Raw genomic sequence first — 13,740 nt, 5'->3', positions numbered from 1 at the left:
ATTTTTTACTAAACTAAGTATTTTAATTAATCTTACATAAATATAATCGATTGTTAAATTTACTTTTAGAGCTTTAAAAAATCCATTTTAAAGTATTTGTAATAATATTAAAATTATGAATTAGGTTTTTCACATTTTTATATTGTAGAGAACAGTATTTTTGTTGGAAAAAATACGATTTCCACGTAAGAAACCATGTGATACTAGGTAATGAGTTTTTATGTAGTATAAATAGTAGAAATTTATGAAGTACTTAAATTAGAACATTACTGAGTAATAGTTTGATGTGAAGATGTCACCATTGGAAACATTGGTGTGCATGGCTTCATAGATCTAATCCTTTCTTTCTATGAAACGTTCAGGACGTTTAGTATTTATTTTCGATAATTTTTATCCCCGAATGCTGATTCGCATCTTAAAATAAATAGTTAAACTTTTGTAACTACACGGAATCTCGTGTTCAATCTATTTTTCGATTCGGTAGTTTATATTGGATGAAATAAAGTGAAGTGTAATCGGAAATTCAAGAAAGAACAATTATTTCTCGAATAAAAGTAAAGAAAACCTTCATTCCTTTGCAATGTACTTCAGATGTAGACTTTCATGCAATTCCTATGTTGTTCTTGCTTGACTAATAGCAAGCTCACTGTATATAAAGCAACGCCTTATCGATCATTCGAACTCTTTCTAGGAGCATTTTATTAATCGCCTTCAGCACACTTATCACTCAACAGCTGGGACTCTCCTAGGATATATTAATTTCTCCCAGTTTTCCTGCTAATTTCGTTCCCTTTTTTTGAGCGAGAAGGAAAAATTCCTCCAAACACAAGGAGATTTCTTTTTTGATCCGAAATGCATTCTGAATATTATAAAAAAAGAACCTTTAGCTTTGTATTATTTGTTTATTGGTGGACTGCAGAGCTTGCTTAAATCTGTAATAAAAAGAAAATTCTTTTAAATGTTCTTGTATCTAGAATGTAATATTTTTCTTAGCAAAATCAAGTCATTTTAATAAAAATTTTCCAAAAATAATTTTTTTACGAAGCTACTAGTTTCAACAACATTGTTATAAATATTAATGTAACATTTTAACAAACCAGTTTATTTGTTTTATTATGTGTAAAATCTTGTAAAGCTAGTGATGGCCATTTTCAGGAAAAAATAAGAAATTGTTTTGCTAAACACTGAAAAACAAATTTCGAACTCCTAAAGCAAAAAATACTTTAAGTATTTTATTTAGGTGGCTATCAACTATGTTTTGAGCTACTATATAAAAAGCAAGTACATATACTACTGAGTTGGGGATCACTATAGTAGAGAAAGCAAAAATGTATAAGTTTCCGCACTTGCCCTTGGGAGAAAGCATGCATAGAAAATGAAATAATATTTTTTTTCTTAATTTGTAATTCAAAACATGTATGCTATAATCTAAAATAGTCATGAAAAATTGTAGACATTCATTTAAAAAACAACACGAGATATTGTATGTTTAAGGTGGTTTAAAGTGTGAAAAAATCTTGAGATAAACACAATTTAAGACTTAAAATTATTATTCTATCCATTGTTATCATCCTGCACAAAAACTTCTTAAACTTTGTACATAATTAAAGTACAGATAAAAGTACAGGGATTCTAAATTTATAAGACACTCAATTTCACAAATTTAGCCCAAAATCATGTTTTTCCACTGGTCAGATACCTTAATTCTGTTAGTCAATTCGATGTGCAGCGGCAATGCCCCCGGCCAGTATATATGCAGTGTCCGCCGGATTTTGGAAGGCTTATAACAAATAAGATATTAATATATCAACTAACTTTATTTTGCCCAATTAGGGAACATCGCACGATTTTTTTTCACTAATGTTTAATGTGTGAACTTTAGGTGGTGCTTCAGACTTTCAAGTCTTAAGTCAAATTCTTGACTCACTCGTTGCGACGTGCAACGACCAATGGAAGGGAATGCTGCTGCGCATATATCCCCTTCCCCTGTATATATTTTTTATTACTTCTCTCAGCTTTTTGTTGTTTAAATATCTCACTTTAAAAAGGTTCATAAGTTTGTTTTTTGTTAAAAAAACATGCAAAATATGTTCCATAAGTACAAAAATGCTGTTGAAAAACCAAGTAATTTTAATTTTAATTTTTGTTTTAAAATTAAAATATCTAGCCTGAGACTTCAGAACGCCATCGTCGTTGTAACTTATTTGCATAATTATCGTTATTTTTTAAATTTTCTATTGAAGTTGTAATCGTATATTAAAAGTTTCTCCTTTTTTCATTGCCTATTTTTGTTTTTATAAAATTCGCCTTCGTAACTCATTGTTTTATTAATTGTTTGCTTTAATATTTAAGATAGCTATATTATATGATAAAGTTATTTAGTTACAATAATTATTATATGATAAAGTTACTTAGTTACAATAATTGTCACTTCTTAAAATGTGCATAACTCTATTGGTAATACTTAATCTTCTGTAATACGCATTCATAGTTTTACAAATCAAATTCATTTGCCCGAATAAAATTGTTTTACTACTTTGTATGCTGGATTATGCATGAATAAGTAAAATGTGAGTAATTTGTTTATTGATTTGTGGAATTAAACTAATGTTCTCCCAACAAATCTTTCTGAAATTTTAGGCTTATAGCATCTGTATCCTATAGGATAAGAAAACAGAAACTAGTATTATAAACAGAAAACAAATTTAAAAAAGGGATGAATTTTTATTTGTCAGTTTGAATAATGTTTTTGTTTAAATTTTAAATCTGCTTGGAATTTAAAGAAAAATTTCTTTATTATATTAGGTCCTGATTTCTGGGGACTGCTGAATTTAGAATGGAGTTTATGCAGTAAAGGAAGGCGACAATCACCCGTTGACATTGATCCAGCAGGTCTATTGTATGATCCTAGTTTAAGGCCTTTACATGTTGACAAAATCAGGGTAAGGATAAATTTTGTTTATCTTATTTACTTTATGTGCCTCATCAATATTTATTTTAAGGTAAAATACAACTATTTTTAACAATAGCCTCTAAAATTGTGAGTTATATAGAAATTGGCTTACACTAATTCAACAGTTAAGAGTAATATTAATATTTATGGCATAATAATGAACAAGCGGATCAATATAATCACTGATTATAAAATTAATTCTTGTAATGAACTAGTAAATAAACAAAAGTAAATAAAAATCTAATGAAACAAATTAGAAAAATATAACAAAATGTAAGGAATAATTATCAGACCTAATTAAGGATAAAAATGAATTAAAAACAACTGAAATTGGTTAATTTTCTATTTGAAACTGGAAGATAAGAACAGACTTTAGAATTTATGTCTGCTCATATCATTCAGTTTGCATTAAATGACATATGTCTCACTTTGCTCTAGTTTTATATAATCAATGATTTGTCAGATTTTTATTTTTTTCTTATTTTTTTTCTTAAATTTTGAGAGTCTTGAGTAAAAGAATATATAAAAGAAGTCTAATTCAGTTGGGAAATGTTGGAACTTTTGTATAAATATATTTCAGAACATTATGAAGTCCATAAAATCACACATTATTTCACATATTATATGCTGAAAAATAACTCTAATTTTTTCTCCATGCGTAAATCTACCGACTTGAGTATTCCAGTGATTTTTACTTGTTTAAAAATTGGCGCATGGCACAATCACACATTTTAATTAAAGCGCGGCTAAATAAAATACAAAATGATTTTGCGTGAAAGAAAAAAACCGTGCTATTAAGAAAAGCCTATAACACATTGACCTATATGGCTTTCAATATCTCCAAATAATATTTTCTGCAGTGTTTAATGTGTTTTGTATAAAAATTAATTCAACCCATTAATTGTTTGAGAAATACTATTATTTTTCCTTAAACATTCTGACTAATGTGATTTTTACAGCTTTCATTTAAACCTACTAATTGTTTTCTAATTTTTAACATATATGCTAAGAAACTTTTTGAATACATTCTAAATTTTTTTTAATGTTTACGTTATTTTTAACATTTTTAAATATTTTTAGATACCCCTCAGAAGAAAAAAAAATCACTGTCACGATAATTTTTTCTCATTTATTAAAAATGATGAAGAAAATTTGGAGAACCATTTTTTTCGAAATCTAAATATTAAAAATATGAAAATTTAAAACTGTTTTAAAATAATTATGGGTCTTTGAGGTAGTGACTTGAATTTACTCCAAAATTCAAATACTCATATTAAGCGGAGGAAAAAATTCCTGTAAAATTACCGTGCTGCATCGTTTAACATCTATGGTAAAAAAAAAAATAATTCTGCTTAATAAAATATACGACATTTAAACCCTCAATTTGATAGTGTTTCTGTTGATATGGTAAAACCAGAAAATTTGGTTTTCAGAATTGCAGTTACTACTCAATATTACTTAATTTACTTGATACCACACATTTTGTAAAAAATACTAAACTGGAAGCTAAGTTTAACCAAACAAATGGTTTTTATGCCATGTTCAAAGATAGTGCGGTGTTCAACAAAACAAATTCCAGATTTACCAAATATATCACACATATAAAACATAACATCATATATATATATNAAATGTAGTCTAATTTTTCAAACATATATATATATATATATATATATATTGCATTTATAAAACTATATTTCATTGTTAATTTAAGCAAAATTACTACCAAAGCAATATTATCAATTTTACCAAATTTAATCACACATTATAAAACCATATTTATTGCGACAAAATCATTACAAAATTGCTTCGATAAAATTTAAGAAGATTTTGGTGTTCCCATAGAGCCAGAAACACGATAACTTTTACGATATTCGAGTAGTTTTGACCATAATTTTTTTCTCAGTGTAGAGAAGTTTGCTGTATCGCTTGTTGTAGTATTTGTTTTGAAAACATGCATTATTGTCATTAGCCTTCTTGAGAATAAAACAATTAAAAAAAGTTAAAGAAAAAGTTTAAGAAAAAGATAAATACTGATAATAACTATTCATATAGTTCAAGTTTTATAAACTTTTATACGTATATATTTTTAAAAAAATATTTTTTGCTAAAAAAGAAAGAATGAAAGCATTATTTTCAGTACTAATTGTAGTGCTTTTTCTCTCTCTTCTTCTTCTCAAAGTACCTATAACCTTTAGAGTTCAGTTTACTTAACCTGTCAACCTTGTTCATGGTTCTGGAAGTCTAAAGTAATCTTCTAAGGCAGGGGAACATAAGTGAAATTAAAGAGAATTTCTAATGAATCAGATGCTACAAAGTTGGCTTAACGCAGAAAGTGCATTAATGAGAACTCGAATAAGGAGTGTCTAGAGATTTACTAAGTTTGAAGTTAAGATTTGCAAATTGAAAGTCACTTTAACATGCAAATCAGAAAATAATTACCAGGCGAACTTATATAACAATCAACAATGGTGGCTTAAATGAATTTTTTTCCTACGAAACTGCATTTGGCGGCACGATTTAATTTGTCTTAAGAAGGCGCAAATGAATCGTTTAGTACGTTAATTCGTTTAAAAGTTTTCGTCGCTGCAATTCGTTTTCCTAAATCAAGAAAATATTTTGTTTCGTGCTTTTTTAATACATATTTGGTACTAACACATATATATCTAACTAATAATTAACAATACACTGTAATAAATTAAGGAATTTTAGCAACTTGGTATGAATAAAAAGAAATCTTATAGTCCAATGAAACAATAGTTAAAAGCACCAAATTGTAAATTTGTGAATATTTAGGATTGTTGCTCCATCCTAAGTAGCAGTTTAAAGTAAATTTAGTTTCAGATTGAAAGGTGTCAACTTGCCTAGGAAGTAAAGGTGGCCGGCACGCATTGGCCTCGTAATGCCTTTGGGTTCAAATTTATAGAGCTTTTTTCGTCATGGTCTCATCGCAACCAAATGGAGATGGGAGAAATGGGAATTTTTTATTTTTTATAAATTAACAAGTCTTCAAAATGAGACACTACAGTTGGTAAAACATGGCTCTAAATAAGTTAAAACTTTTCAAAGTTCCAAACAGCATTATTTTTCCGCTCACGAATTCCCCAAGTTAATTCGCCAATAAAAGAAACGCCACTCATCTTATACGCTTTCAAGCATTTTTGCAAGCTTAAATCTTGTTGTGTTTTCTATGTTAAATAAATTTTGTTAATGAGCAAACATATATGGATTCTGCAATCTGTTACAGAGAAAAAGTAGGCCTCTTGTTTAATTTCTAATCATTACAATTGATTGCTTTAGTTTATATTTTCTGGTACCTTCTGCCTTTTGTAGTATTTAAGTTATGCAATAATATTGCAAGAATAAAGTATTAGCTTCTCATTTATTGCCTCATGCTGACAAATTGTATCCCAAAAATAATTGGATACTTCAGCAACATTTTGCACCATAGCACTGAGGAGAGGAAGCAACATAGGCTTGGTTCCATATCAATTTCAAAAAGACAATTGCTCAAGCAAAAAGATAGGCCACCTTTTTTACAGGATCTAAATCATTTAGATTATTGTGTTTGAGGTATTTTAGAGTCTAAAGTTAATGCTAAGCAGTAGAGAAGTTCGAGCTCTCTCAGGGTTTCTTTATTGCTTGAATGGGACAGATTATCTCTTAAAATGATTCGTGCTGTCATCGGAAATTGTAGTAAGTGTTAATCTTAAGTAATCGATAAAGATGGGGGCCGATTCAAATAAAAATTTTCATGGTAAGCCTAATTTAAAGTGTTCGTCATATTTGTGTATTTATCATTCTCTATTTAATATCTGTTCAATAAAATGAATCGATATATATTAACAGTGTTTTGCAGCCACACTGCATATTATATCACGAATGTACGTTTCAGACGTAGAGGGAATGAATCTCTGAAAATGTAGAGATAGGTATATGAAAGTTCATGCTTCGATAAAAAAAATGTGGGTGTTAAATATTAAAACTCTAAAGTATACCTGAAAATCACGGGGCGGAATGAAATAAGGGACTTTATATGAAATGCTATTCCCTCACATTGCTCCCTGACATGATGCTATTCCCTCAGCATAAAAATATTTATGTTGGAATATAGAGGGATTACTATTTATAGAGAGGAAAAATTCTGGCATCTATAAATAAATATTTAAAATAGGATACATCCACTTGAAAATGAGAAATGCAATTTCGCAAAAAAATATGCCTTTAAAAAACCAAGAAAACTAATATACATTTAGAAATTAATATTTTCTTTTGGATTTATTCCAAATTACGAGTATTGATGTTTTTATTAATCTCAAATTTGAGTTATTAATTCATTAATTTCTGAAACTTGAAATTCTGATAAAAATCTAAGAAAACAGAAACCAATATGCTTTTCTAAAAGTGTAGTATCGAATGTGAAACTCATATTTACATTCTCAATGCATTTGATAATGTTTACTTGAAAATTAAAGAAAATATGCAATAATTTACAAACATATTCTTGCTCAAATGTAATCGTTTTGTTTCTCAGTTTTAAGAAACTTTGACTGTTCATTTACATACTATGAAATAAGATGTGTATATGATGTACTTATACTTAAAAAAAAAATATTTCTTAGAGTAACCCTTGAAGCGGTTGATTTAACTTTTAGATTGGTTATATTACGAGAAAGAGGTTTCGCGGAGCCTGGCTACAATTTTTATCTCTTCCTCCTCGGGAAAGATATACTAGTTTTATGTGTTGCAAAAGTGCTTTCAAGCGGAAATTTTGTAGATTGAGATTTTTTGAGGGAGGGGGACAAGAAAAGGCCGGTCAGGTTTTGAATTTCGACGTGAGCGCCAGAAAATTGCGCATAGAAATGATCGAAAATTTTATCGAGCGCAAGTTACTTCCTATCGGTGGTGAGAAGCAAATGCAATCTTTGACGGGAAACGGAATTTGCGACTTGCCCCCATATCCCTTATTTTATTTTCCAATCGATATAACCGTTTCGCCATCTTCATGCGACTAGATTTAATCCCATATGTAACCGTAAGCCAAAAATTGATACGTCAACAATTTGTTGAAGGGATATTTGCGTCACAAATGCCCTATACTTGTTCACGTTATAACGGATTTATCATGGTAAAAGAGGATGGTAGAAGAAAGAGCTGTCTGATAGATGGAGCAAATCATCCATCTATTCTTTTTTCATCTTCCCACCTACCATCGCCAAGGATTCGCGTTTCATCACCCAGAATTGAAATTTCCGAATACAATACACAAGAATGAGCTCCCATGTGTACTCTTAAATTTGAATAGTTGGGTCTCGCTTCTTTCAATTTCAACATAAATGCGCAATTTTTTTTTTCACGAATTGAAGTGAAATATTTACCATGATGTTAAAAATTCACTTAATGTTAAGGTTTGGTTCGTTGTTGACGCCGCTTTTCGGATTCAACTTCATCTTATCACGCGCTTTAGGTAATAAAAATTTAAACCCATCCATGAAAATTGTTTCACTCAAAATAACATCAGAGAGAATTAAATTTTTATTAGTTTTTTAGTTGGGCTCATATAAGGAATTGCTTTATGTACTTTCGTTTATATGCACAGTTTCTTTTGCAAGAAAACATTTTTTTATTGTAATAATTTAAATACATATGCAACGGCATTTATAAGCTTTTAGATTTTCCTAATTAAAGAAAAAAATTGATAATGATGTAATTTTAGATTGACTAGAAAGATAGATTAGGGCAATTTTTCTGTTAAAAAAAATTATGAAGAGTTAGTAATAGAAGAAAATATAAACAAAAAGAATGATGAGGTCAGAGTTGAACAAGAAGTTTCCTTTGTTATACACAATCAACAAACAAAGAAAACATTTCTCAAAAATAAAAGGGCTGTTTTTACCATTTTGCTTTAGTGGCTAATTTAGCCACTTTTTTTAGAGTGTCCAAGAAAATAATTGAATTTTTATTCCATAGAGGATATATGGGTGTTTTCAAGCAAATAACTGAATAAAAATAAAAAGTAACCTCATTTTCTAATTAATACAAGCAGGGTGATGTGGAGAAATTGTCAAAAATTGTAAAACTCTGATAGAGTATATGCCAAAATAAGTTAAACTAGTTTTGAAATCAAAGAAATAAAAGGTACGTTCAATATTAAGATAAACAAATACTAATATTCCAAAACAACTGTTGGTTTTTTGCTGTTTGCTGGATTCAACTAATAGGCTCGCTACTATATTTTATATAATTTGAAAAAAAAGAAAACTAGAGGAGCGATACTAGTTCTGGACAATAAATAATACATGTTTCGCCCTAAAAGCACACTGCTAAATTTTAAGGAAGTTTGCTATCGTTATGTCGGTCCTTCTTTGAGTTATCTCCATTAATTTGCAGAGTTTGAAGGCAGACGTTCTCTGTGACTGCTTAGAATACTTTATAAAGTGTGAAAACAGTCATTTTGGTAAAGATTTAATTCACATTCAAACGAATATCCTTCATAAAAATGTAGGAATTATGTACTTTTCTTCTAATTTTTCGTTATAAGCAAATTATGGATAAACGTTTGCATTTAATATTACCTTAATTTTAACTGATTACATAATATTCGTGTTATTTAAGCATATTGATAGTGAATGTTTACTTTGTTAAAAAGTTTTTTTGATTGCTAGTTGTCTGAAGTGACCAAGCCTCAGTTGCTATGGATAAACTGGGTCACCTAACCATTGAAACACTATCCAGGCTAACATTTTGCGAGTTGAAAATAATTCTGAAGTATCTGAACAAGTTAAAACATATCAGCAGTAATTAAATCAACATCAAATAATCACTCATCCAATGCTTATACCGTCTAGTTTTGGTATCTTGAATACGCGTTGTAGCTTTATGTGGTTTTACCGAACATTCAATTCAATACAATTCTATTATTTCATTTGCGAAAACGTTTGATGTTTGCATTCATTTACTTGAAAAATTCTCAATATTTGATATTTCACTCGGTAGAACAAAAATCCTTTAACTTATGCCTAATCAAAAATCTTTTTCGTGGAAAACACTAAAAAAAACAACAAAATTGAGAATAAATTAATAAATGATTTTACCAGAAAAATTTCTGAATTTTCAAGATTTTGAGAATATTTTTATACTTCAAATTTTAAATAACAATTTAATTTTATGATGAAAGACAATTGTTATTGAAGGTTGAAATTTACAATTTAAAAACTGTTTCATCATTCATTTAATAATATATTTTTTAGAAGAAACATTTAACTGTTTCTTTTGTTTTTTAAGTAGTCGGTAGAAATATATATTCATATTTCTTAAATAATAATAATAAAATAAGATTTTATACATTTCATATATATTTTGCATACACAGTTAAGCATGCCGCTGCCTTAATATGAAGTTCTAATTTAAAGTCCTGAGAGAAAGACATAAGATAATCTGAAAACTTTCTCATATAACAAATTATGTTACGTATAACATTCTAAGCAATTAAATCCAAAATATAAAATGTATACCCACTATTTTAATATCAAAGACTTATTAATGAATACGAAGAATACGAAGATACGAAGAATACGAAGCAATTATGCTAAATAATCTAAACTATTTCTCTTTTTAGAATTTAATAAAATGTTTAATTAAATACAGAACACATTTTTAAATTCAAGCATTTAAAAACGTTTTCCAACTTTTCATTATAAGCATATTTCTTATACTTCACAAAATTTCATTATATCTGAATTTAAGATAAAACAAATGAGGCTAACTATCTTGAAGTAAACAAAGCTAATTGTTATAAAAAAATTACAAGAAGTAAATATGATTCCCTGAAAGCGTACATTCTAAATAACAATATTAATTAAAAATGCTTTAGAATTTTTGAAGAAGAAAACACACTTATTTTTAAAATGGTAAAGTAAATAATATTTGCTCACATTTCTTCTAATTAAAATTCCTACTTTCTTTTTTACAGTTCTTTAAAGAATTGTTTTCTTTTTCGCTAATCTAGCGTTACAAAAGTTTTAAATTGTGCAGTAGTATTTTTAATATTTTTAACATTAAGATACATATAATGACTTATTTATAACCTAAGTTATTTATTTTCTTAGCTATGTTAGGAATCTACACTACCTAGCGAGCAATGTATTTTTATAAGAAAAAATTTTGTTTATTTAATTTTCATTAAAATAAGGCTGGAATAAGATTTTTAATTCTAAAAATAATGATGGAAATGAGACTTTATTAGGGGAATATGGATTTTCTTCTTTATTTTTTAGTGTTTAACTTGAGAACATTTAAGTTGTTGTTTATAATTCATTCGTCTCATCACTTATTTCAGAAACGTAAGCAATCAACAATGCAAAAACCAGATGATCAAATTTCACGAAGCTCTCTTATTTTCAGAAGAAAATGTCTCTTGGTATATGCTCCGAAAAAAAATTTCGTCAAAGTGAGGAAATAACTATCATTTCTTCTGCAAGGAAATTAATTTCGTCGAAATAAAAAAAAATTTTCATTCAATTTTTTTTTCTCTAAAAAATATCCCCTTAGTGTCTAAGGTATCTAACTATTCTAATATTCCCTTTATCGTGGACACCTTCCTTTTTTTGCACTTTTAACCGAGGAACTTCCTGGTACGAGATCAAGTGCTTGACCAACATGCACAATGATAGGATCTTTTAGTCTTCATTCTAGTTAACAATCTTCCCCAATGTACTGTGATGCGGTTCTGGGTTGAGGAAACATTTTCGTCATACATTTGAGCTTTCGGGTTAATAAATCACCTGATTTGTGCCATACAAATCACGTGATTTCATGACAAAATGATTCTCAAAATTAACGAAATACAGCACAAGGATTGATGAATCGTCAAAAGTAAAAGTGTTTTATTACTGTGAGTGTATAAAAGATTTGTCAAAGTCAATGTAAATCAAATCATTTCTAAAGACATTAGAAATATTTCTGTTGAGTCCTTAAATTGTATAAATGTTTTAAGAATGTTTTAAAACATTACTTGTAATAAGATGTAAAGATCACAGTATTTTTTCTCCTTATTCGCAAACTAAGTAATTTAATAGAAATAAAGACTCAAAAAATTTCGTTGCAAGAACTGTGATCAAATGTATGTCAAGTCTAGCTACTTTGCTTAAAGTATTTTAAACGAGGTTATGATTGAAAACAAAAATTAAACATTTCTAACTCAACATCCTGGAAACAGACATATAAAATTATTTATTTTTAATATCTGAATTATTATTTGTTTTGGGAGGATAAAAATATTTTTGAAACATTGAATGTGATTTATTGATTAGTGATCAATACTTTTATATTAACATTATTTCCATTTTTAACATGAAATTAAATATTACAATGCAAATGAGAATGAATTTTACATAACTTTATAAAAAATTAAACCTTTTTTCAGTAATACAGTTCGACAATTTAGGCCAGAAAATATTGAACAATTTTTAAAAGAGATAAAATAGATACATTCTCGTGAGTTAAAATCCATAAATAACTAATCAATTTATGTTAAATATATTACAGTAATATACAATACTATAAGCATGATAAAGCATTTAGAAAGTGAAAAAAATTGGAACAAAGATTAAGTTAAGTTTTTTTCAAGAAATTTTTTAGCTTATTAATTTTCCTGTTTATATACGAATCAATTAATTTGCTAATTATAATACAAATATCATTTTTAAAAATATATATTAAAATCATTGCGAAATTTTAATTTCTGTGGATTGAGTATCTGATCCTTTTAGTAAATCATGAGTTAAAAAATCACGCAGTTTTAAATAATATTATCTTTTTTTAAGAAAAGTGTGTCAAACAAATTTGTTATCTCAATGCAATTATGGATGTGCATGTATTTTAAGGTCAATAAGAAGCTGACTGTAGTTTATAATTAAACATGCATTTATGTTTCTAAATAAACTATATAAATTCAACATTTAAAATCAACTTAGGAAAACAAGCATTTAAATAATCTCACATTGTTTAATATTATCTTATTAGTTTTAAAAATATGTTTCAAAAAACACACTATCACAATCTCAAATATTAATCTGAAACATCGCGAAATGAATAATACGCAAACGAAAAATGAATAGTGCCGGTATATTGGTATACTGTAAAAAATTAAATTCACGGAAAAAGTGCCAGTATAAAACCGTTTAACTCGCAGAAAACTACTGTTTTTAAAGCAGATAAATACAGTCATTTTAGCAAACAAACTCTATTATTGTCAAAAGAAAAGAAAAAGAAAAGCCTCTAAAAAATGACTGTGTCATTGTGAGCTGAACGATCTGAGAATGAGCCATCAAAGTCAGGATTCAAACCAGATCAACATATTGCGAGGCAAGCTCTTTATACTCTGAGCCACTGCAGCTCTACTAATAGGTAATATTGCAAATGGCTTTGAGCCCCCGACCCAATTCTGAGTTTACGACTAATAATGTTCAACTTCTTAGCCTTGTAATTTTGAACTCAATCCCGACGACAAGAGAACTTCTGCACCAAGCTTTGGGGCAAACCTGCCTTTGTGGAATATTTTTTGATAGAACTAGCCCACATATGTGATGCATGGAGAGGAAAACTCCGAAATTCTCTTACGGTTATCCGGACGGCAAGGGAATTCCATCCCATGATCCGTCTTCCACTAAGGATATTTTACGTCAACACTTTGGTCTGTGTGAGCCGGGAATGAAATTCAAATCAACCAACCACTGGGATTCAGACCTGGGTCACCTCATTGGGAGGCAAGGGCTCTATCCATAGAG

The 13,740-nt window shown here is 28.5% G+C and overlaps 1 protein-coding gene across 2 annotated transcripts in view; it reads left to right on the top strand.

Moving 5' to 3' along the window:
• Positions 1-13,740, top strand: part of LOC107451042 (carbonic anhydrase-related protein 10-like) — a 277,509-nt gene that overhangs the window by 154,378 nt on the left and 109,391 nt on the right. For both annotated transcript variants that reach the window (XM_071187499.1, XM_071187498.1), the window contains exon 4: positions 2,806-2,942. In XM_071187499.1, the coding sequence (XP_071043600.1) occupies positions 2,806-2,942 (137 nt within the window). The remainder of the gene's footprint in view (positions 1-2,805; positions 2,943-13,740) is intronic.

Source organism: Parasteatoda tepidariorum, chromosome X1 (assembly GCF_043381705.1).
Source record: "Parasteatoda tepidariorum isolate YZ-2023 chromosome X1, CAS_Ptep_4.0, whole genome shotgun sequence".
In the NCBI taxonomy this organism is placed as follows: domain Eukaryota; kingdom Metazoa; phylum Arthropoda; class Arachnida; order Araneae; family Theridiidae; genus Parasteatoda; species Parasteatoda tepidariorum.
Note: the sequence above shows the minus strand (reverse complement) of the source record. Positions and strands in the feature narration are given on the sequence as shown.